Genomic DNA, 26,303 nt, shown 5'->3' with positions numbered 1-26,303 from the left:
CGACCCCGGCTCTGGGTCACTGTCCGTGTGGAGTTTGCACATTCTCCCCGTGTCTGCGTGGGTTTCGCCCCCACAACCCAAAGATGTGCAGGGTAGGTGGATTGGCCACGCTAAATTGCCCCTTAATTGGAAAAAGGAATTGGGTAATCTAAATTTATACAAATTTTTTTTTAAAAAATAGTTTGACGGCAGCGATGCCAATGGCTCCGATAAGGTATTCAGGGAGCCCAGAGGTGCAGTTCACGATGAAGATATGGAATCAGTTGAGGAGGCATTTTAGGATGGAAGGGATGTCGGTGCTAACGCCGCTGTGTGAGAATCATGGGTTTGAGCCGGGGGGATGGATAGTGTATACAAGAGGCGGAGGGAAGTGAGGCTGGTCAAGGTGAGGAATCCGTATTTTTGAGGAAGTGATCACCAGTCTGGAGGAGCTCAGGGAGAGGGTAGAGCTGCCAAGGGGAAGTGAATTCAGGTATCTGCAGGTTAGAGATTTTGCGAGAAAGGTCTGGAGGGGGGTCCCTAGGTTGCCGGGGTACACCCTGCTGGAGGCGAGCGGGTGGTGAAGATCAAGGAGAAATGGGAAGCGGAGTTGAGAGGGAAGATCAATTGGGAAGTACGGAGTGAGGCACTGCAAAGGGTAAACGGGACCTCCTCTTGGGCAAGGATAAGCCTGATACAGTTTAAGGTGGTGCATAGGGTGCATATGACTCGGGCGAGAATGAGTGGGTTCTTTCAGGGGGTAGCAGATGAGTGTGAGAGGTGTGGGCGGGGCCAGAGAATCACACGCACATGTTTTGGGGTTGTCAAAAATTGGGAAGATTCTGGGCGGGAGTGTTCGCGGTCTTAGCCAGGATAGTGGAGGAGGAGGTGGACCCAGACCCTTTGGTGGCAATATTTGGAGTTTCAGAGAAGCCGGAGCTCATGGAGAGGAGGAAGGCCGATGTCGTGGCCTTCGCCTCTGATTGCACAGCGGAGAATTCTGCTGAAATGGCGGTCGGCATCGCCACCAGGGGTAGCGGCTTGGTTGGGTGACCTATACAACTTCCTGCGGTTAGAGAAGGTAAAGTCTGAGTTAAGGGGCTCTTCAGGGGGGGTTGAGGAAAGGTGGGGGGATGTTTGTCACTGTGTTTGAGGGGCTGTACGTCGTGGGGGAGTGAAAAAGGGGGAAAATCTGTAGACTGTATAGTTGATTGTAGGGAAGTATGTTTCCCGGGGTGTTTATTCGCTGTAACCTGTTTTGATACATGTTTGTAATAAAATACATTTTTTTTAAAAAAATTCTGCGTGTAATGGGCCCACATATGTCTTAGGCAAACATTTCCTTTTTACATACCAATAGAAGCTTTTATAGTCCTTCTTTACTAGTTTACATTCATAATCTATTCTCCCTTTATCAGTTTCTTGGTCCTCCTTTGCTGTTTCCTAAAATCCTCCCTATCCTCAGGTTTACTGCTATTTCTGGCAGCTTTATCAACCTTTTCTTTCAATCTTACACAATCCTTAACTTAGAGGTAAAACTGCCTGTCGGGTATTCTTCATCAAACCATAGAATTGCTAGCATGGAGAAGGTGGCCATTCGGCCCATCAAGTGTGCACAGACCCTCTGACAAAGCACCGTACCTAGGTCCACTCACCCGCCCTATCCCCATAACCCCACTAAACCTACACACTTTTTTTTTTTTAAATTTAGAGTACCCAATTCATTTTTTCCAATTAAGGGGCAATTTAGCGTGTACAATCCACCTAGCCTGCACATCTTTGGGTTGTGGGGGTGAAACCCACGCAAACACGGGGAGAATGTGCAAACTCCACATGGACAGTGACCCAGAGCCGGGATCGAATTTGGCACCTCGGCGCCGTGAGGCAGCAGTGCTAACCACTGTGCCACCGTGCTGCCCCAAACCTACACATTCTTGGTGAGTTCCTCCACCTTTTGACAACAAACAAAAACAGTGGCATAGAAACTTTCATTCATACTGGGAACATCCACCATTGCACATGTTTGGTTTGAATTAGATCCCAGAACAGATTGAAATGCCTAATCCAAGCTGCAATCTTAGTTTTAAAATGATTTTCAGCCAACTAACACAGGAAGAAATGCAAATCCTTGAAACCTGGAATTAAAAAAACAAATTCACAGCGGATAAATCAGAGAATCACAAAGCACAGGAGGCCATACAGCCCTTTATACCCATACCATCTCTCTGAAAGAGCTAAACGATTAGTTCCACTTCTTCAACCCTTTCCCCATAGCCCTGAAAAATGTTACTTTCCATTATTTATTCAATTCCCTTTTGAAAGTTATCGAATCTGCTTCAACGCCCTTACAGGCATCGCATTCCAGACTGACATATGAAACGAGAAGGGACAGATTCACATTGAGTGTAAACTCAGGAATAGAGGGAGACTCTTACCTAGTTTGGCTTCGACCGGATTGATTACATGGGGCAAACTGTCCTCATTTAGAGAAAAGCTCGATGATGTCTTATCGAAGCGTGGTGTTACTCCCAGAACCGCATAATACAGTATCTGTAAAGAGACAACTAGTATTATTCAGAGTCATAGCCAACTTGAAATGGCAATGAATCAGTTATCAGGCCTCAACCAGAGCTGATTAACACCCAAAGTGCACCCAGCTGAACATTCTACTGCCGAAACTCTTTCTATCAGCAACAGAGAGGAAGTGCTGAGGGAGTGCCGTACCATCGAAGGGACAGTGCTGAGGGAGTGCCGCACTGTCAGAGGGGCAGTGCTGAGGGTGCGCCGCCTTGTCGGAGAGGCAGTGCTGAGGGAGTGCCTCATTATCGGAGGGGGCAGTGCTGAAGGTGCACATCATTGTCGGAGGGGCAGTGCTGAGGGAACGACACAACGTCGGAGGGGCAGTGCTGAGGGTGTGCCTCACTGTTGGAGGGGCAGTGCTGAGGGAACGACACACCGTTGGAGGGGCAGTGCTGAGGGTGTGCCTCACTGTTGGAGGGGCAGTGCTGAGGGTGTGCTTTACTGTAGGAGGGGCAGTGCTGAGGGAGTGCTGCACTGTCAGAGGGGCAGTGTTGAGGGAACAACGCACCATCAGAGGGGCAGTGCTGAGGGTGTGCCTCACTGTCGGAGGGGCAGTGTTGAGGGAACAACGCACCGTTGGCGGGGCAGTACTGAGGGAGTTCTGTAACGTCGAAGGAGCAGTCCTGAGAGAGCGCTGATTTCAATGCTCTTTGTGAGCTTGCTGCATGCAAATTGGCTGCAGCTTTCCACTACAACAGTGAACGCACTTCATAAGTATTTGATTGGCATGAAAGCACTTTAGGATGATTTGAGGTTATGAAAGGTAATGTATTAAATAAATCTTTCATTCCTGTTGATTTGCTTAATTTTCTGCTCTGCTTGTTCCACCGTTGATGATGCCCTGAAGCAAGGGCCTCCTCCCTCTGCCCAGTTTTCTGAGTTTTAAAGGCAAGCTTGCCAATTCAATCCTACCTGAGAGTCGACGGAAAAATTAGCGATGAATGACAGCTTATCCAGGAAGGGCTGCACATAATTATTCACGGCTCGTTCAATTTCCCAGCAAACATTGTGGAATTTGGGATCAGGATTCAACAAACTGAAGGTGATTTCATATCCTGCATGGAGTGTTAGAAAAAAACAAAAATTCACCATTGAAGCAATCACTGGTCATATTGTGATTGCTACTTAGTGCTGTTTTATGTTAGTATGGGTCTATGTACAAACTATTTAATATAGAACGTGGCATCATTGCCAGGCTGCCAGCCCCAACCTTCTAACAAGTGGGGGCACAGCAACTCCTCAAGCTAAATTGAACACAGGTGAGGTCACTGCTACTCCAGAATGTTCATCTACACTCAATTTTGAAATAAATATTAAAATATTTCAGCTGCTCCGAAATTACCACTGCTGCCTCACAGCGCGAGGACCTGGACCTGAGGATCCTGGCCTTGTGTGGAGTTTGCCCCGTGTCTGTGTGGGTCTCACCTCCACAACCCAAAGATATGCAGAGTAGATGGGCCACACTAAATTGCCCCTTATTAGAATTTTTAAAAAAAATTTCAGCTGCAAGATACTTGAAATGCTCACTAGGTTCAATCAGGGGGGAACTTACTGTGAACAGGCACCGTAGTGTGGCGACTGGGGGATTTTCACAGTAACTTCATTGTCGTGTTAATGTAAGCTTACATGTGACACTAATAAAGATTATTATACCCTCCACATCTTTAGGTTTTGGGGGTGAGACGCATGCAGAGATGGGGAGAATGTGCAAACTCCACACGAACACCAGTCGGGATCGAATCTGGGTCCTCGACGCTAACCACTGCGCCACCGTGTGATTAGAGATCGCAAGTGCGGGGGTATTTTGTGCAGCGTTCCAGCACACACATGGTTAAATCTGCGTGATTGTTCGTGAAGGTGGCATATACACTGTCTCATACTGAGGAGTGGATAATCTGTGCCATAGAAACAAGGATCCCGTTGTTCAGTAGCAAAAAGGATAACAGTAGAAGCAAAAATAACAGCCCTGATCCGATACGATCTCCAACAGGAGGTGTCCGATAACTTTGGGTTATATTAGAAGTTGGGATAGGGATGAGGGCCACTTGCTTCCTAAGCCCAGAAGGTGAAATATCAACCACGGTTCCTGCCTCTGATTGTTACACAGTTGGTCCTGCAGTAAAGTATGCATGAAAATCCAGAATGAAAAACTAAACCCATTTGGTTCACTAATGTCTTTTAGGGAAGGAAATCTGCCCCCTTACCTGATCTGGCCTACACGTCACTCCAGACTCACAGCAATGTGGTTAATTCTTAAATGTTCTCTGAAGTGGCCTAGCAAGCCACCCAGTTTTATCAAACTGCTACAAAGGAATGACACCGGACTGGTTACCTGGCATTGACCTTGGCACCCCATGAAGACCCATGGCATCAGGTCAAATATGGGCAAGGAAATCTCCTGCTGATTACCGCCTATCACCACCCGTCAGCTGATGTTAAACACCGTTTGGAGGAAGCACTGAGGGTGGCAGGATGTACTTTGGTTGGGGAACTTCACTGTGTATCACCATCACGGGCTCTGTAACACCACTGCTGACCAAGCTGGCGTAGTCCTAAAGAACATGGCTGCTAGACTGGGTCTGCAACAGGTGGTGAGGAAGCCAGCAAGAGGACAAAATTTATTTGACCTCCTCCTCACCAACCTGCCTGCCGCTGATGCATCTGTCCATGACAGTACCAGTAGGAGGGATCACAGTGCAGTCCCTGTGGAGACAAAATCTCATCACTTTAAGGATACATTCCACCTTGTTAAATGGGATAGTTCGTAGACTCCTTGCAGAAGGAGGCCATTCAGCCCATCAGGTCTGCACCAGCCCTCTCTCCCGCCCTATCCCCTTAACCCCACCCAACCCACATACCTTTCAACACTTAAGGGGAATTCTTCTGGCATGGTCAATCCACCTAACCTGGACATCCTTAGACCGTGGAAGGAAACTGGAGCACCTGGAGGAAACGCACAGAGACACGGGGAGAACGTGTAAACTCTACACAGTCACCGAAGGCCAGAATTGAACCTGGGTACCTGGCGCTGTGAGGCAGCAGTGCTTTTTTTAAAGGGGCAATTTAGTTTGGCCAATGCACCTGACCTGCACATCTTTTGGTTGTGGGGATGAGACCCACACAGACACGGGGAGAAAGTGCAAACTCCACACAAGACAGTGACCTGGGGCCAGGATCGAACCCGTGTCCTCAGCACCGTAGGCAGCAGTGCTAACCACTGTGCCGCCCATAATTTCAAACAGATCTAGCAATTCAAGACTGGGCACCCCTGAGGTGCTATGAGCCATCCGCAGCAGCAGAATTGTATACAACTACAATCATTAACCTCATGACCTGGCGTATCCTCCACTCCATCACCAAGCCAGGGGATCAACCCAGGTTGAATGAAGAGTGTAGGAGAGCATACCAGGAGCAGCACTATGCATATCGAAAAATGAGGTGTAAACCCAGGGACGCTACAACACAGGGCGACTTGTGTGTCAAAACAGCAATCAATAGGCAAAGCTAAGCAAACCCACAACCAACGGATCAGGTCTAAGTTCTGCAGTCCTGCCACCCACAGCTGTGACAATTAAACAACTAATAGGAGGAAGAGGCTCCACAAATATCCCCATCCTCAATGAGTTTTGAGCCCATTGCTTCTTGGCCTTTTGGCTAAGATCAAGCGTCAGATCAGGCCCAGGATGGGGTGCGACATCTTTCCTTGTCGTCTTGGATCCTTTATGTCTCCCTTGTGCAGACGATGAATTGGCTTCAATCTGAATTTGGGTGGGTTTTTGGAGCAAGCAGTGAGGTGGATTGGGGGTTTGCCCTGCCCACTCTGCGCATTGGCTTTGTAGCTTTAAGGATGGGGTTAAAACAAAATGCTTTTAATGACTGGGGAGCCCAGTACATCAGTGCAAAAAAAAAAAAATGCTTAAACATTTGCAATCATCTTCAGCAGAAGTGTCAAGTGGTTAATCCATCTCGGCCTCCTCCTACAGTCCCCAGCAGCACCAATATCAGTCAATTTGATTCATTCCATGTGATTTCAAGAATTGGCTGAAGGCACTGGACACTGCAAAGGGTCTTGGCCCTGACAACATCCTGGCAATAGTAATGAAAACTTGTTACTCTGGAACTTGTCGCACCCCTTGCCTAGCTGTTACAGTACAGCTACAACAATGGTATCTACCCGAAAGTGTGGAAAATTGCCCAGGTATGTCATGTCCAGAAAAAGCAGGGCAAATGTAACCCAGCCAATTACCATCCCATCAGTCTACTCTTGATAATCAGCAAAGTGACAGAAGTAGTCACTGGCAGTGCCATCAAGCAGCACTTACTGAGCGGCAACCTATTTACTGATGCTCAGGATTCCGCCCGGCCCATTCAGCTCCTGACCTCATTACAGCCCTATCCCAAAGATAGATAAAAGAGCTAAACTCAAAAGGTGGAGTGACAGTGACGGTCCTTGATATGAATAAAGCATCTGACGGAGTGTGACATCAGAAGTCCTAGCAAAAGTGGAGTCAATAGAATCAGGGTGAAAACTCTCCACTGGTTTGAGTCATACCTGGCACAAAGGAAGATGGTTGTGGTGGTTGGAGGTCATTCATCTCGGTCCCGGAATATCACTACAGGAGTTCCCCAGGGTGGTGTCCTAGACCCAATCACCTTCAGCTGCTTCATCAGTGACCTCCCTGTCATAAGGTCAGATGTGGGAGTGTTCACTGATGATTGCACAATGTTCAACATAATTTGTGACTCCTCAGATACTGAAGCAGTCCGCCTCCACATGCAGCAAGAACTAGACAACATTCAGGCCTGGGCTGATAAGTTACCTTGTGTCACACAAGTGCTGGGCATTGAGCAGCTCCAACAAAAGAGAATCCTACCATTGCCCTTTGATATTCAATGACATTAGCATTAACTATCATTCTGGGGGTTACCATTAACCAGAAACTGAACTGGGCTAGCTGTATAAATGCTGAGGTACAAGAGCAGGTCAGAGGTTGCGAACTCTGCGACGAGTAGCTCATTACTTGACTCCCTAAAGCCTGTCCACAATCCAGGACTGTGGTGGAATACTTTCCACTTGCCTGGATGAGTGCAGATCCAATAACACCCATGAAGCTGGACACCATCCTAAACAAAGAAGCCCACTAGTTTGGCACCCCATCCACCACCTTCAATATTCACTCCCTTCACCAGCGATGAACAGCAGCAGCCGTGGGAACCATCTATAAGATGCACTGCACTAACTCACCAAGCTTCCTTAGGTAGCACCTTCTAAACCCATGACCACTACCATCTAGAAGGCATGGGCAGCAGATATCTGGGAACCTCAACACCAGGAAGTCCCCCCCCCCCCCAGGGGGATTTTCACAGTAACTTCATTGCAGTGTTAATGTAAGCCTACTTGTGACGCTAATAAAGATTATTATTATAAGCCACTCACCACCCTGACTTGGAAATATATTGCCGTTCCTTCACTGTCAGTGGGTCAAAATCCTGGAACTCCTTGAAGGGCGGCACGTGGCAGGGAAGGGTGGCACGTGGCAAAGGGCAGCATGTGGCACAGTGGTTAGCACTGGGACTATGGCGCTGAGGACCCTAGGTCACTATCCATGTGGAGTTTTCACATTCTCCCAGTGTCTGCGTGGGTTTCGCACTCACAACCCAAAGATGTGCAGGTTAGGTGGATTGGCGACGCTAAATTGCCCCTTAATTGGGAAAAGAAAATAATTGGGTACTCCCTCCCTAACAGCACAGTCAATGTACCTACACAAGAACAGCAGCAGTCCCAGAAGGTAGCTTGCCACCACCTTCTCAAGGGAAGTTAGGGATGGGCAATAAATACTGGACAATTACACCAATACCCCATGAAAGAAAAAATCAAATTTGAAAAACAAATTGTCGGGGGATAACGGGATCAGGCTCGGCTGAGATAGTTCCCAGTCTAAGTGCTTGCTCAGACATTAGGGGCAATTTTAACCCAAGAACCCATCATTAAATTGACAGTTCAGGTGCAATACTGGTCTTACAATCTATCCACTTTTACTCTTCATTGAGATCGGTGAAGTGTGATATCGAGCAGGGTGCCCATCCAGTTAGCCCACCTCACGAGCGAGGTTAAAATTGCCCCTCTTTTGACTGATCTCAGATATAAAGAATGGACCCTCACACAAGACACTCAAATGTGATCACCAGCAGTGAAACCTTCTTCCAGTGTCAGTCCACACCTTCAGGAGAGATGGGGAGAAAATCGGAGCATCAACTAGCAGAAAGAAGGAAATTCTTACCAAGACTGGATTTAAAAGCTGTCATGCTGTCTCTGAAGGTGTCAGTGCCAAACATTCCTGAGGGAACACGATTGGACAATGCTGCGATCACCATGTCATCAGTGAAGGACATTGTTTGCAGGATCTCTTCCACATTGTCATCAATGTCCTGAAGCACATCCTCCACACTGTGCGATCCAGTCACAGGGGAACGCAGGAAGGCAGCCCTGTGTTTCCCAATGTAAACAGAGACCTCCTGTGGCAGAAGCTGGGAATCAGCAGGCACAACGTAGATCACCACTGAACCTACCAAGCTTTCGTAAACCTGTGACAGTGTGACAACAGTCACTGAAAATAGAAGATAAAGGTAGTCAGGCTAGATTGGCAACCTTTCCTTTAGAAACAGATGGCTCCATTGGCAAAAGGCTTTTCAAAACAGAGCCCTAAAGTCAAGGATGTCATCAGTTTCAATAATAAAAACTGAAAATGCTGGAAAAACTCAACAGGTCTGGCAGTATCTGCGGAGAGAAACAGGGTTGAGGTTCTGAGTCTAATATGACTCTTTTTAAGAAGACTCCTTCTAGGTACAGCCATCAACTGTGGGGCAGTGGGATTGGCATTGCACAAAAGCTAGAATCGGAGCAATGGAGAGTTTGGGGAAGTTTGTAGGGTTTACAGTGACATCAAGGAACGAGACCAGGAAGGGATTTTCACTACTCACATTTATATAGCTGCAAGGAAATTCACAGAATGAACATTTTTAATCCGAGGCTGAGGGAACTGGGAGCCAGCGTAGGTCAGCATGCTCAGGGTTGATGAACGAGAAGAACACAGAGAGACAGGGTACAGGGAGCAAAGTTTTGAATTAGGTTTATGGGAGGTGGAAGATAAGTCAGTCTGGGGAATATTGGAGCCGGTGCAGTCTGGAGGTGTAAGGACATGGGTGGAATTTTCATAAACAGATGGGCTTGAACAGGGGAGATGGAAAATGCAACAGAGGTGGAAGTAGGCATCCTAATGACAAGGTATTTTATTTTGATCTTCCACATTATTCATAACAACTTACATTTATAGCACATATTTAACATACAAAAAATCCAAAAGTACTTTTAAAAAAGAGCAATATCAATGAAAGCATTTGCAACATTTGAATACTGAACCAGGTTAGAATGAGAATCTGAGAGGGAGCTCAGATTGGAGGGGAACAAAACTGGTCACAGGAAGTAGAAAAGTAGTAAGCAAAATTAGAAGGCAGATGAAGCGAAAGCAACCATCAAATAGGATCAGAATGTGGAACAATTTTAAAAAGACAAAGTTAAGGGCACTCTAAGGGCAGGTTTAGATCACTGGGCTAAATCGCTGGCTTTTAAAGCAGACCAAGGCAGGCCAGCAGCATGGTTCGATTCCCATACCAGCCTCCCCGAACAGGTGCCGGAATGTGGAGACTAGGGGCTTTTCACAGTAACTTCATTGAAGCCTACTCGTGACAATAAGCGATTTTCATTTCATTTCTATCTGAATGCACATAGCATTTGCAACAAGGTAGATGATTTCAAGGCGCAAATAGAGGTAAATGGGTAGGAATTAATTGCCATTACAGATACGTGATTACAGGGCGACCAAGACTAGGAACTGAATATTCAAGAGTATTTATCATTAGGACAGATAGGTGAAAAGGAAATGCGGCAATGAGGGACAATGAGATCAGTGCATTAGTGAAAGCAGATCATGGATCAAAGGATCAAGATGTAGAAAATAGTTCGGGTGGAGCTAGGAAACAGCAAGGGGCAGAAAACATTGGTGGGAGTCGTTAATAGACACCAAACATTAGTGGTAACACTGAACATGGTATAAATCAGGAGATTAGAGCTGCATGGAACTAGGGCAATACAATAACAAGGGACAATTTCAATTTCCACATAGGCTGGGTGAAACCAATTAGCACTAATGCTGTGGAGGATGAATTACTGGAGTGAGAGATGGATTTCTGGAGCAGTACATTGTAGAACAAACTAGGCATTGAGCTATTTTAGATTGAGTATCATCGAATGAGAAAGTGTTGCTAACTTTTGGTTGGCTCTTAATTCGTAATTTGGTCTGTTTGTTTAACCTTTACTCTAGAGTCGCCAGGTATCTTTATGATACCGCCATGAGGTTCAAGTTCAAGTAATGATCAATAACTCAACACACCAATTAGTAAGATTCAAATCAAAACACATTTATTATACACAGTAAATCACTACTCATGCATAAACTCTACTTTCTAGACTATTCCTATCACTAAAAGGCCTATTAGATTCGGAATTGGCCCACCAGGTCATAGATTTCATAGAATTTACAGTGCAGGAGGCCATTCGGCCCATTGAGTCTGCACCGGCTCTTGGAACAAGCACCCTACCCAAGGTCAACACCTCCACCCTATCCCCATAACCCAGTAACCCCACCCAACACTAAGGGCAATTTTGGACACGAAGGGCAATTTATCATGGCCAATCCACCTAACCTGTACATCTTTGGACTGTGGGAGGAAACCGGAGCACCCGGAGGAAACCCACGCACACACGGGGAGGATGTGCAGACTCTGCACAGACAGTGACCCAAGACGGAATCAAACCTGGTATCCTGGAGCTGTGCAGCAATTGTGCTATCCACAATGCTACCGTGCTGCCCCAAGCATAACGTCGCACATTCTTCTGTTTCAGAGAACAATTTAAATCCTTTTTGAATGCCTCGATTGAACTTGCCTCCATCACACTCTCAGGCCGTGCATTCTAGAGCTTAATCACTTGCTGCATGAAAAAGGTTTCTCATATAACATTTAAGAAGCATTCATGAACATTTAGAAAGCATTTAGATTTGTGCTTGCGATCCCAGGACATACAAGACTATGGCCAAGTGCTGGAAAATGGGATTAGAATGGTTAGGTGGTTGTTTTTGACCACCTCAGGCATGATGGGCTGAAAGGCCTTTTCTGTGTGGTATGATTCTATCGCTCTATATACTGTTTTGGCTTCTTTTGCAAACGAAAATATGATTTGAAGGATTTGAAAACAAGCATGTGAGTTTTAAAGTTGAGGTATTGATTAACTGGGAGCCAAAGGATCAGAACTTTCCTCTTAGAATCATAGAATTTTCAGTGCAGGAGGCCATTCGACCCATCCAGTCTGCACCAGCCATTGGAAAGAGCATCCTACTTAAGCCCACGCCTCCACCCTATCCCCATAACCCAGGATCCCCACCTAACCTTTTGGACACCAAGAGCAATTATTAGCATGGCCAATCCACCTAACCTGCACACCTTTGGACTGTGGGAGGAAACCGGAGCACCCGGAAGAAACCCACGCAGCCTCCCCACAGACAGTGACCCAAGCCGGGAATCAAACCTGGGACCATGGAGCTGTGGAGCAACTGTGCTAACCACTGTGCTACCGTGCTGCCCATACCTAGATCTCAGTTTTCTTCCGCTGTTTGTGCTTGGCCTCCACCTGGGCCTGTCGGACACTTTCAAAATAGTTGGAACCTTCACAGATGTTTCTTCACCTGTTTAGGTGGTCTCAAGCAAGAGGCTCCCACACAAAAGGTCAAGGGAACAAATGGCCTTTCGTTCACGTCCTGAGTCTGCAGGATTCAAAAGCTGGTATGGACTTGTAGCTAGGAGCGCCTATCTCGTAGCGAGCGTTGACTGGAGACTTACTTGGTTGATGCGGCAGCTTGGCCAGGTCACTCTCACTGGTTGATTCAAGTTGCTGAGTGACCCTGCCAAAGAAGGACGATTTGAACTTGGGGGTTTTACTTTATAGTCCCCAGGGGCTTCCCGCCCTTTGGGGCTGACCCCGTACCTGGTTCCAAATTATTGGACTGCGTTCCGATCATTTGGATCGATTTCTCCAATACTGGAGTTGTTCCCTGATTGCTGGGCGGACCCTAAATGTCCTTTGGCCTTTCTTTGTTTTGGCTCCTGCTGGCGCTGAGGAGTCTGGCTTGGCTTTATTCACCTTGAATGTTGCAATTGTGCCTTGAAATTGCTCATTACTATGCAGATGGCTGCTGGTTTCAGTGCTGTCTGGTTTCTGCAAGTTTCAATACTCATGATTTCTGCACTTGCTCAATTTTGCCTGTGTTGGCTGAATTTCCCTTTAGTCTTTGCGGTTCTCCATTTGAAGTCAGGAAGTGGCCAACCCAGGTGGCTACAAAACGGCTAATCAATAACCTTGCTGGGAAATAGTGACCATAATGTAATAGAGTTTTACATTAAGTTTCATTAGAACGACAGAGGTTGAGGGGTGACCTGATAGAGGTCGACAAGATTATGAGGGGCATGGATAGAGTGGATGGGCAGGCATTCTTTCCTGGGGTGGAGGGGTCAGTCACCAGAGGACATAGGTTTTAAGATCTGTGGGGCAGGTTTGGAGATGTGCAAGGCAGGTTTCTTACATAGAGGGTGGCGAGTGCCTGGAATGCATTGCCAAGGGAGGATGTGGAAGCAGATACATTAACGGCGTTCAAAAGGCATCTTGTCAAGTACATGGATAGGATGGATACAGAGGGATCCGGCACTAGGAAGTGCTGAGGGTTTTGGCCAAGGGTGGAATAATGACTGGTACAGGCTTGGAGAGCCGAAGAACCTGTTCCGGTGCTGTAATGTTCTTTGTGATATTGTTCATTCTGAAACTAGGATCCTAAATCTGTACAAGAGAATTGTACAAGGGCTTGGGAAAACTACGCTAAAATATTTGGTGGTAGACAGGCAATGGCGAGTATTTAAACAAGTATTGTATGGTGTAATACAAATATACATTCCTCGAAGACTCAAAAATCCAACAGGTAAGGTGAATCGATACATTCATGTAGAGTTTGCACATTCTCCCCCTGTTTGCGTGGGCCTCGCCCCTACAACCCAAAGATTGCAGAGTAGGTGGATTGACCACACTAAATTGCCCCATAATTAGAAAAAATGAATTGGGTACTCTAAATTTATATTTTAAAACATTAATCAGCAGACTCCTGTGAATTTGTTCGGTAACTTTCATTCATGGTTTCCAAAAGAAAAGCTGGATCTATCAAGCCAGGTTTCAGTCTGAGATGTGATTTGTCCAGTACCAACATTAACCAGAATTGTAACACCACACAAGAGGTTAGTAAACAAAATTAGAGCACGTGGAATAATATGGGATAATAGATTTGTACAGACTGAGAATTGGTTAACAGAAAGAAAATAGAAAGTAGGTACAAACATGTCATTCTTCGGATGGCAGGTTGTTCTTAGTGGGCTACCACAAGGGCAGGGCCACAGTTGCAATTCGCAATCTAAATAAAATAGACTTGTCTGACAAGCAGCCTGCGGGCCAGAATAAGGTCCGCAATGTCTCTATCCGGCACACCAAACATGGTTGGAGGTATTACAGACTTCAATTTGAAAGATGCTATAAGGTTGTTTGTCCAATCACAGGCTGGTTTCTTCCTGTATTTGCTCTCCTGCCTTTGGTACAAATGAAACAGATGGAAGTAAAATCAATATACAAGACATGCAGTAGTAATTCAATACCTTCCACATTTTCCCCCATTATGGCATCTTGTTCTATACCAGTAGCAGCTCTATATGTCTTCTCATACCTGTACTTGAACCCTGTCTTATCTGCAAAAGAAACAGAAAAGGGTTTAAACTTTACAAAGCAACACAATGTGAAACAGAATTTGTATAAGAAGCAAATTTGACAAGACAGTGATTTAGCCACACAATTCCCAAACATACTGCTGGTGCAGACTATACCTTGATTTTATATATATATATATACACCTTATGCTTCATCATTCTCAAATATTTGGGAGAACAGTAAAGGGGATTTTTAGTGTGTAAAAAGTGCCAACAGTATAAAGTAAATTTTCTTTACATTTATATTGTTCATGTTTTCTGCCTGCTTTTTCTGAAGGCATCATAATCGACTCTGTGGGAACAGTTGCTGACCAGTTGGGTTCTGAACTTTCAAGTGAGCATCTGCACGGATTATACAGCTGGACCCGTTCCTGAAAAGCTGACGTTTGCGCTTTCCAGCTGGGGATCACTGAATGGTGATCAGGAGCAAAATTCCTGGCCAGGAGTTCTGAGGATAACTGTTGCGTTCTGATTGTTTGTGACTGTGATCATAGCACAAACCACAGAACCAAAACTTGCTGCCTTCCTGGTTTGCACAGCACAATAATGCGATGGGGAACAGGTTATAGATAGTGCGGACAAATGTTTCCTTATTTGTTCAAAAATTGGCGCTATTGCAATCAACACAGAACCCGAGGGACCCACCCCTTCCTGTTGTGCTGCAGCAACTTTAAATTTACTGCTATATTTGCTCACCGTCCAGCTGATTCACCTTCTGGCTAAACTGAGTCTGTGGCAGTAGCTTTTTCTGTTGTTCTGTAGTCAGTGTGCCTCTCGCAAAGACCACTTCCACGGGCACACTAATGTCAAGCTGTAAAGGACATCAGACCATTCCATGAATCACATTCAGTGTACAATTTAATCTTGCAATCTGTGGGAGAAAACATAGAACATAACAGCGCAGTACAGGCCCTTCGGCCCTCGATGTTGCGCCGACCTGTGAAACCACTCTAAAGCCCATCTACACTATTCCCTTATCGTCCATATGTCTATCCAATGACCATTTGAATGCCCTTAGTGTTGGCGAGTCCACTACTGTTGCAGGCAGGGCATTCCACGCCCTTACTACTCTCTGAGTAAAGAACCTACCTCTGACATCTGTCCTATATCTATCTCCCCTCAATTTAAAGCTATGTCCCCTCGTGCTAGACATCACCATCCGAGGAAAAAGGCTCTCACTGTCCACCCTATCCAATCCTCTGATCATCTTGTATGCCTCAATTAAGTCACCTCTTAACCTTCTTCTATATAACGAAAACAGCCTCAAGTCCCTCAGCCTTCCCTCATAAGATCTTCCCTCCATACCAGGCAACATTCTGGTAAATCTCCTCTGCACCCTTTCCAATGCTTCCACATCCTTCCTATAATGCGGCGACCAGAATTGCACGCAATACTCCAAATGCGGCCGCACCAGAGTTTTGTACAGCTGCAACATGACCTCATGGCTCCGAAACTCAATCCCTCTACCAATAAAAGCTAACACACCGTACACCTTCTTAACCCTCTCAACCTGGGTGGCAACTTTCAGGGATCTATGTACATGGACACCGAGATCTCTCTGCTCATCCACACTACCAAGAATCTTACCATTAGCCCAGTACTCTGTCTTCCTGTTATTCCTTCCAAAATGAATCACCTCTCACTTTTCTGCATTAAACTCCATTTGCCACCTCTCAGCCCAGCGCTGCAGCTTATCTATGTCTCTCTGTAACTTTGATGTGGAGATGCCGGCGTTGGACTGGGGTGAGCACAGTACGAAGTCTTACAACACCAGGTTAACTCTCTGTAGCTTGTAACATCCTTCCGCACTGTCCACAACTCCACCGACTTTAGTGTCATCTGTAAATTTACTCACCCATCCTTCTACGCCCTCCTCCAGGTCATTTATAAAAATGACAAACAGCACTGGCCCCAAAACAGATCCTTGTGGTACACCACTAGTAACTGGACTCCAGTCTGAACATTTCCCATCAACCACCACCCTTTGTCTTCTTCCAGCTAGCCAATTTCTGATCCAAACTGCTAAATCACCCTGAATCCCATGCCTCCGTATTTTCTGCAGTAGCCTACCGTGGGGAACCTTATCAAACGCTTTACTGAAATCCATATACACCACATCAACTGCTTTACCCTCATCCACCTGTTTGGTCACCTTCTCAAAGAACTCTATAAAGTTTGTGAGGCACGACCTACCCTTCACAAAACCGTGTTGTGTTGACTATCTCCAATCAAATTATTCCTTTCCAGATGATTATACATCCTACCTCTCATAAACCTTTCCAAGATTTTGCCCACAACAGAAGTAAGGTTCACTGGTCTAGAGTTACCGGGGTTGTCTCTACTCCCCTTCTTGAACAAAGGGACAACATTTGCTATCCTCCAGTCTTCTGGCACTATTCCTGTAGACAAAGATGACTTAAAGATCAAAGCCAAAGGCTCAGCAATCTCCTCCCTAGCTTCCCAGAGAATCCTAGGATAAATCCCATCCGGCCCAGGTGACTTATCTATTTTCACACTTTCCAGAATTGCTAACACCTCCTCCTTATGAACCTCAAGCCCTTCTAGTCTAGTAGCCCGAATCTCAGTATTCTCCTCGACAACATTGTCTTTTTCCTGTGTGAATACTGATGAAAAATATTCATTTAGCACCTCTCCTATCTCCTCGGACTCCACGCACAACTTCCCACTACTGTCCTTGACTGGCCCTACTCTTACCCTAGTCATTCTTTTATTCCTGACATATCTATAGAAAGCGTTAGGGTTATCCTTGATCCTACCTGCCAAAGACTTCTCATGTCCACTCCTGGCTCTTCTTTGCTCTCTCTTTAGGTCCTTCCTAGCTAACTTGTAACTCTCGAGCACCCTAACTGAACCTTCATGTCTCATCTTTACATAAGCCTCCTTCTTCCTCTTGACAAGTGTTTTGATTGCTTTAGTAAACCAAGGTTCCCTTGCTCGACCACCTCCTCCCTGCCTGACAGGTACATATTTATCAAGGACACGCAGTAGCTGTTCCTTGAACAAGCTCCACATTTCCATTGTGCCCATCCCCTGCAGTTTTCCTCTCCATCCGATGCATCCTAAGACTCGTTGGCCTATCTACATACTGTGTCAGGAAACCCTCCTGCACACATTGGACAAAAACGGACCCATCTAAAGTACTCAACTATAGTGTTTCCAGTCAATATTTGGAAAGTTAAAGTCCCCCATAACAACTACCCTGTTGCTTTCGCTCCTATCCAGAATCATCTTTGCAATCCTTTCCTCTACAGCTCTGGAACTTTTCGGAGGCCTATAGAAAACCCCTAACAGGGTGACCTCTCCTTTCCTGTTTCTAACCTCAACCCATACTAACTCAGTAGATGCGTCCTCATCAAACGTCCTTTCTGCCACCGTAATCCTGTCCTTGACTAACAATGCCATCCCTTCCCCTTTTTTACCACCTTCCCTGAGCTTACTGAAATATCTAAACCCCGGCACCTGCAACAACCATTCCTGTCCCTGCTCTACCCATGTCTCCGAAATGGCCACAACATCGAAGTCCCAGGTACCAACCCATGCCGCAAGTTCACCCACCTTATTCCGGATGCTCCTGGCATTGAAGAAGACACACTTTAAACCACCTTCCTGCCTGCCGGTACACTCCTGCAACTTTGAAACCTTACTCATGACCTCACTCCTCTCAACCTCCTGTATACTGGAGCTACAATTCAGGTTCCCAGGCCCCTGCTGAACTAGTTTAAACCCTCCCAAAGAGCATTAGCAAATTTCCCCCCCAGGATATTGGTACCCCTCTGGTCCAGGTGTAGACCATCCCGTTTGTAGAGGTCCCACCGACCCCAGAATGAGACCCAATTATCCAGAAATCTGAAACCCTCCCTCCTGCACCATCCCTGTAGCCACGTGTTCAATTCCTCTCTCTCCCTATTCCTCGTCTCGCTAGCACGTGGCACGGGTAACAACCCAGAGATAATAACTCTGTTTGTCCTAGATCTAAGTTTCCACCCTAGCTCCCTGAATTCCTGCCTTACAACCCTATCCCTTTTCCTACCTATGTCATTGGTACCTATGTGGACCACGACTTGGGGCTGCTCCCCCTCCCCCTTCAGGATCCCGAAAACACGATCCGAGACATCACGGACCCTGGCACCTGGGAGGCAACACACCAACCGCGAGTCTCTCTTGTTCCCACAGAATCTCCTATCTATCCCCCTAACTATGGAGTCTCCAATGACCAATGCTCTACTCCTCTCCCCCCTTCCCTTCTGAGCAACAGGGACAGACTCTGTGCCAGAGACCTGTACCGCATGGCTTACCCCTGGTAAGCCCCCCCCCCGCAACAGTATCCAAAGCGGTATACTTGTTACTAAGGGGAACGACCACAGGGGATCCTTGGCCTGGGGGCAGCACGGTAGCCTTGTGGATAGCACAATTGCTTCACAGCTCCAGGGTCCCAGGTTCGATTCCAGCTTGGGTCACTGTCTGTGCGGAGTCTGCACATCCTCCCCGTGTGTGCGTGGGTTTCCTCCGGGTGCTCCGGTTTCCTCCCACAGTCCAAAGATGTGCAGGTTAGGTGGATTGGCCATGATAAATTGCCCTTAGTGTCCAAAATTGCCCTTAGTGTTGGGTGGGGTTACTGGGTTATGGGGTTACTGGGTTATGGGGATAGGGTGGCGGTGTTGACCTTGGGTAGGGTGCTCTTTCTAAGAGCCGGTGCAGACTCGATGGGCCGAATGGCCTCCTTCTGCACTGTAAATTTTATGAAAGTCTGTACTGACTGCTTCCTCCCAGCCCCTCTCACCGTAACCCATCTATCTTTATTCTTTGGAGTAACTACATCCCTGAAGCTTCTATCTATAACTACCTCTGCCTCCCGAATGATCCGAAGTTCATCCAGCTCCAGTTCCCTAACGCGGTTTCGGAGGAGCTGGAGATGGGTGCACTTCCCACAGATGAAATCAGCAGGGACACTGACGGCGTCCCTCACCTCAAACATTCTGCAGGAGGAACATTGCACTACCTTCCCTGCCATCCCCCGTAGATAAAAAAAGAAAAAGAAAGAGCTTACCTGTTATTCACTCTACCCCTTAGGTTAAAGGAGGTGGAAGGGTTTAGGGTTTAGAAACTGCCCAACTTAAATACAGATAAAAATAAAACACTTAACCAGCAACCACTGCGCCCCACACAAAAACAGCAATCAGCTGTTATGGGCCTGCGCAAACAATTTAAATCTTTACTACTTACCCAGCAGTCACTCTGTCCTCACTCTGACTGGATTCAGCTGGAAACTCCCTACAGTAAGTTTTTTGAAAATTTACTCCCCTTCAATATGTTTTGTACCACTGCTGGATGTCCCAAAGCACTTTATAGCCAACCAAGCATTGAAGTGTAGTCTCTGTGTTAATGTAGGAGAAATGCAGCAACTAATTTGTGCACAGCTAGGTCTCACAAATAGAAATCAGATCAATGTTGGCCAGGACACCAGGAAGAACTCCTCATGTTCTGTAGAATTCGCTACCACAAAGTAGTTGAGGCCAAAACATTGTGGGATTTCAAGAGGGAATTAGACATAGCTCTTGGGGCTAAAGAGATCAAGGGATATGGGGGAAGGCAGGATCAGGGTATTGAACTTGATGATCAGCCATGATCATAATGAATGGGGGAGCAGGCTCGAAGGGCCGAATGGCTTCCTCCTGCTTCTATTTTCTATGTTTGTTTGAATAGGAATGTTTTACATCCATCTGAATAAGCAGAAATGAGGCCTTAGTTTAATATCTCATCTGAAAGAGTCCCCTCTGGTAGTGTCGTGCTCCCTTAGACTGCACTAATGCGTCAGCCTCGATTATATCTGGAGGAATACTTAAATCCACAATGCTCTGATTTGGAGGGAAGTTTCCTATCACTGGACCAGGGTTGACACAAGAAAGAGTTTTCCCAGCATCTTCTGTTTTTATTTAAGAAGACAGTTCAACTCTCTGCCAGATTCTTTGTAAGCTGAATTTAACGAGTCTGGTAGGGAGGGTGAAGGAGGGATTGGTGTGATGGGATAGTCGCCCCTTGTCGCTGGCAGGTCGGGTGCAGGCAGTAAAAATGAACATTTTGCCGCGGTTCCTGTTTCTGATCCAGTGTCTGCCGGTTTTTCTGTCAAAGCCATTCTTTGAAGGAGTGGACAGACTGGTCTCGTCATTTGTGTGGGCAGGGAAGGTAGCTAGGTTAAGGACGGCAGTGCCCCAAAGGGGGTGGCAGTCGGACCTTCCGAACTCGTTACACTATTACTGGGCGGTGAATGTGGAGAAGGTGCAGGGCTGGAGTAGAGGGACGGAGGCTTTTATTGGTGCGGATGGAAGTGGGTTCCTGTATAGGGATGGGTATACAGACGCTGGCAACGGCGCCGCTCCCGTTCGTCCCGGGGAAGTACTCAGGTAGTCCTGTGGTCATGGTCACGCTGAAGATTTGAGGCAATTTCGACAGCACATCAAGTGTCAAGGGTGATGCCGATAAGAGGGAATCATGGGTTTCAGCCGGGAAGGGTGGATGCAAGATCCCTGGGATGGGACGAGAAAGAGGTGAAAAGGATGAAGGACGTATTTTTGGAGTGTCGGTTTGCAAGCGTGGAGGAGTTGGGGGTGAAGTATGGGCTCCAGCGTGAGGAGGGCTTCAGGTATATGCAGGTGCGGAATTCCACAAGAAAGGTCTTGTCAAACTTTCCGAAGGCACCGTCCTCCTGGTTGTAGGTGAGCACTTGAAATGCCATTGCATACAAGGCTACGGACCAGTGATGGAAAATGGGATTAGAATAGTTAGGTGTTTGATGGTCAGTGCAGACCCAATGGGCCGAAGGGCCTTAAAACTCTATTCTATGACATACGTTGCCCTAAGTATGGCCCAGACACCTGTCATAAGGTCATAAGACGTAGGAGCAGATGTCGGCCTTTCAGAACATTGAATCTGTTCCACCATTCAATGAGATCATGACTGATCTGATATAATTCTCAACTCCACTTTCCCACCTTATCGCCATTACCTTGTTTCCCTCACTGATTAAAAATCTGTCTATCTCAGCCTTGAACATACTTAACCCAGCCACTATAGCTTTCTAGGTAAAGAATTCCACAGGACGAGTAATCTTGGATAGAAGAAATTCCTACAAAGCCCAGCATACTGTCATTGAAATAAATTCTTACCAATAGAATGTCTAGGTCATTGATCTGGCTGTAAGGCAGCGAGGCACGATACGTCTCTGTTGTCTTCCACCAGAGAGGCAGTCCGAGCAATATCACCACCACAGTGATGCAGCTGGCAGAGTACTTTCCTCGGGACCTTTCTGAGGAAACAAAAAGATTTGTGGGTTGTTAAACTCAGCAATTTAGTTAGAAAACATTAACTACAGAGTAGCAAGGCTTCTCTGAAGCAGTCTTACCAAGATTTTAAAAAAATTCTGCAAAATATTTAATATTCTTCGCAACTCCCTTTCAGTGCTAGAATTGAACTAGTTAGTGGAGATGAAACTCCTTCGGATTTTCCCATCATTAGAGAAACATTTGTCCATGATCATAAAAATCTAAAACCTGTTCCCCATGTTCTGCATCACCATTTAAACATTAATCAATAATATACTGTTGGTGCAGGATACGTTCACTACATTAATGTGCTACAATGAGGTTGGGAGATTGGCCTATACTCTGTATTTTAGAAAAATGAAAGATGATCTTATTGAAACGTGGAAGATTCAGAGGGGGCAAAATAAATTTAGAGTACCCAATTATTTTTTGCAATTCAGGGCCAATTTAGCAGGTTCAATCTACCTACCTTGGACATCTTTTGGGTTGTGGGGGTGAAACCCACGCAAACACGTGGAGAACGTGCAAACTCCACACGGACAGTGACCCAGAGCCGGGATCGAACCTGGGACCTCGGCACCATGAGACTGCAGTGCTACCACTGCGCCACGGTGCTGCCCTAACAGTGTCCATGTTGAAAGATTGCTTTGAGTTGCTGGAAAGTCTCGAACAAAGAGGCACAGACTCCAAATATGGGGTTGGATAATTCAGACCGAGATGAGGAGGAACTTCTTCATTCAGGGGTTGTGAATCTTTGGAACTGTCTCTCCAAGACAGCTATGGATGCTCAGACATGTGTATGTTCAAAGCACAGGTTAATGGAATTTTGGGCTCTGGGGCACAAGAAATATGGGGATTGGGCAGGAAAGTAGAGTTGATGTCAAAATTCAGTTCTATCTCCATCTACAAGTTTGCTGATGACATGACCTTAACGGGTCGGATCTCGAATAATGGATTGGATTTGTTTATTGTCACGTGTACCGAGGTACAGTGAAAAGTATTTTTCTGCGAGCAGCTCAACAGATCATTAAGTATAAGTTAAGTAAAAAGTGGATCTGTTTGGGAGAGCTCGCAGTCGCCTCTATCCGGCACCATCTCCTCTGAGTAGGAACACAAGAGGGAGATAGAGAACCTCGTGGCGTAGTGACAACAATCGCTCCCTCAATGTCAGTAAAACTAAGGAGCTGATCATCGACTTCCAGAAGCGATGTATTGTACACACCCGTCTGCATCAATGGTGCTGAGGGGATGGTTATCAGTTTCAAATTCCTGGGTGTAAACATCACCAACAACCTGTCCTGGTCCATCCATGCGCTACGTCCAAAAAAGCACAATAGAGTATACTTCCTCAGGAAATTAAGAAAATTTAGTGTGTCCGCAATGACTCTTTTACCAATTTTTACAGATAAACCATAGAAAGCTTCCTATCTGGTTGCATCATAGCCTGGTATGGCAACCGCTCGGCCCAAGACCATAAGGAACTAGAGAATCATGAACATAGCCAAGTCCACCATACAAGCCCGCCTCCCATCCATCATTGATTCTGTCACACCTCCCGCTGCCTTGGGAAAGCAGGCAGCATGATCAAAGACACCCCCCCCCCCCCAACCACCCGGGTTATTCATTCTTCCAACTTCTTCCATCGGGCAGAAGATACAAAGGTCTGAGAACACGCACTAACAGATTCAATGACAGTTCTTCCACACTGTTACCAGACTCCTGAATGACCCTCTTATGGACTGAACACTTCACACATCTTCTCTACAGTGTAGTATGACAGTTCTTATGTTTCACCCGGTGCCTGTGTCTATGTATTTACATTGTATATTTATCATATGTCCTCTTTTTTTTCTCTATGTATGGAATGATCTGCCTGGGCTGTACACAGAACAATACTTTTCACTGTACTCGGTACACATGACAATAAAACTAACTCAACAGCAGAATAGGCGCATGACTGTATGTCTGCTACTGTGCTTATTTCTCTTGGAGCAATATTGAACATCAAGATGAAACTTCAGTGCGATCTGGTCATACTTATGCTACTACCGTGAGGAGCCACTGAGTAAAAAACAAGTGTTATCCCCTAGAATGAAAGTGTGATTAAACCCCACGGCACAGATTTACTAACACCCCAGGATGAGGGGCCACAGCCTCTCCCAATAAAATAATCAAACAAAATAAAGTGGTGGTTGGATTTGTTCTCGCTCTGCTGCCCATTTGGCAAGTGCGGTGTTATTTTGGGACCCGGAGGGTGGGTAACTCGGTGGGGCAGTGGGGGGGCTGAGTGGCGGTTTGGGACAGAGGGGAAAGGCCAGCAAGGCGCTGGTTTGACGCTGGGTGATGTTGGGGCCGGTCTGCGGAAGGAAGTGAATGTCCTCCCCGCCACCCGCTTTGGGCATTGCTGAGCTTGATCCTGAGGGAAATGGTTCACGTTACGGAACCACGATCACAATCAGAATGAGGCCTGGCCTCCAGCCTCGGCCACGAGCAGTGTGGGTCCCCGGTAAAAGCAGCTTCCTCACACCTTCCGCCGCCGCCATCTTGCCTCAGCTCCTTGACAACGGAAGTACGGCTGGAGTGACAGCCCAACCCACCAATCAGCCTGCTCCCAACCACCAATCAGCCTGCCCCCACCCACCAATCAGCCTGCCCCCACCCACCAATCAGCCTGCCCCCACCCACCAATCAGCCTGCCCCCACCCACCAATCAGCCTGCCCCTTCCCCCGCCCTGCACCAATCGAAACGCAGGGGGCGGAGCCAAAGCGTGTTTCCAGGGACCAAGCGCGTGACCGGAAGCGGTTGAACGGCCGCATCCGGGTTCTTCCGTTCAACTCTCCCGCTGGCTGGAGGCGGGTGCTCTGAGCATGCGACCCACGGCGCTCGCGCCGGGCCCGGCGGCACAGCTCAGGCGGGAGGTGAGGAACCGGGGCGGCCGCTGCGTGAATGCGGGAAACCAGCGCTCGAAGAAATGCCCCCACCCGCCAGACCACAAGATACAGGAGCAGAATGAGGCCACTCGGCCCATCGAGTCAGGTCCCACCCGATCATCGCTTCCCCGCACCCCCTCACTGCCACCCCCGCACCCCCTCACTGCCACCCCCGCACCCCCTCACTGCCACCCCCGCACCCCCTCACTGCCACCCCCTCACTGCCACCCCCGCACCCCCTCACTGCCACCCCCGCACCCCCTCACTGCCACCCCCGCACCCCCTCACTGCCACCCCCGCACCCCCTCACTGCCACCCCCGCACCCCCTCACTGCCACCCCCTCACTGCCACCCCCGCACCCCCTCACTGCCACCCCCGCACCCCCTCACTGCCACCCCCGCACCCCCTCACTGCCACCCCCGCACCCCCTCACTGCCACCCCCGCACCCCCTCACTGCCACCCCCGCACCCCCTCACTGCCACCCCCGCACCCCCTCACTGCCAACCCCGCACCCCCTCACTGCCAACCCCGCACCCCCTCACTGCCAACCCCGCACCCCCTCACTGCCAACCCCGCACCCCCTCACTTAAACGCCCTGCAACCCCTCACTGCTAAACCCCCCTACACCCCCTCACTGCCAAACCCCCTCACTGCCAAACCCCCTCACTGCCAAACCCCCTCACTGCCAAACCCCCTCACTGCTAACCCCCCGCACCCCCTCACTGCTAAACCCCTCTCACTGCTAAAGCCCCCTGCACCCCCGTCACTGCTAACCCCCCTGCACCTCCTCACTGCTAACACCACTGCATTCTTCTCACTGCTAAACCCCCTGCACCCCCTCACTGCTAAAACCTATCTCAGTCTGCATCATACTTAACGACCCAGCTCACTGTGGTAAATAATTCCATACATTCACTACCCGCTGAGAAAAGAAATTCCTCCTCCTCTCTTCAGTGGGTGGCCCATCACTCTGAGATTACACCCTCTGTCCCTTGACTCTCCCACGAGAGGAAACAACCTCTCAGCATCTACTTTGTCAATCCCCCAGAGAACTCTACGTCTCAATAAGTCTGCAGAATATCTCCTTAATTCATTGCTGATGGGTTGAGGGGTGGGGTGGGGGGGGGGTGAAAAAATGAATGAAATGAAAATCGCTTATTGTCACAAGTAGGCTTCAAATGAAGTTACTGTGAAAAGCCCCTAGTCGCCACATTCCGGCGCCTGTTCGGAGAGGCTGTTACGGTGCTGTTGGAAGGTCTGGCACTAGCACAGTGATTGGCACAGTTGCTTCACAGCTCCAGGGACCTGGATTCAATTCCCAGCTTGGGTCAGTGTGTGGAGTCTGCACATTCTCCCCTGGGTGGGTTTCCTTCGGGTGCCGGTTTCCTCCCACAAGTCCCGAAAGACGTGCTGTTAGGTGAATTGGACATTCTGAATTCTCCCTCTGTGTACCCGAACAGGCGCCGGAATGTAGCAAAGAAGGCCTTTTCACAGTAACTTCATTGCACTGTTAATGTAAGCCTACTTGTGACAATAATAAAGATTATTATTAAACTGT

At 47.5% G+C, this 26,303-nt stretch overlaps 1 protein-coding gene across 2 annotated transcripts in view; it reads right to left on the bottom strand.

The window, feature by feature from the left end:
* The window catches only part of pigs (phosphatidylinositol glycan anchor biosynthesis, class S), a 58,212-nt gene extending 33,794 nt beyond the window's left edge, over positions 1–24,418 (bottom strand). For both annotated transcript variants that reach the window (XM_072470007.1, XM_072470008.1), the window contains exons 1-7: positions 24,340–24,418; positions 21,657–21,796; positions 15,169–15,283; positions 14,365–14,454; positions 8,841–9,167; positions 3,472–3,614; positions 2,415–2,529 (exon numbers count right to left, since the gene is read on the bottom strand). In XM_072470007.1, the coding sequence (XP_072326108.1) occupies positions 2,415–2,529; positions 3,472–3,614; positions 8,841–9,167; positions 14,365–14,454; positions 15,169–15,283; positions 21,657–21,796; positions 24,340–24,355 (946 nt within the window). In that variant the 5' untranslated portion in view covers positions 24,356–24,418. The remainder of the gene's footprint in view (positions 1–2,414; positions 2,530–3,471; positions 3,615–8,840; positions 9,168–14,364; positions 14,455–15,168; positions 15,284–21,656; positions 21,797–24,339) is intronic.
* Positions 24,419–26,303: the final 1,885 nt, after the last annotated feature.

This window comes from Scyliorhinus torazame, chromosome 12 (genome assembly GCF_047496885.1).
Source record: "Scyliorhinus torazame isolate Kashiwa2021f chromosome 12, sScyTor2.1, whole genome shotgun sequence".
In the NCBI taxonomy this organism is placed as follows: domain Eukaryota; kingdom Metazoa; phylum Chordata; class Chondrichthyes; order Carcharhiniformes; family Scyliorhinidae; genus Scyliorhinus; species Scyliorhinus torazame.
This window is presented reverse-complemented; position numbering and strand designations above follow the sequence as displayed.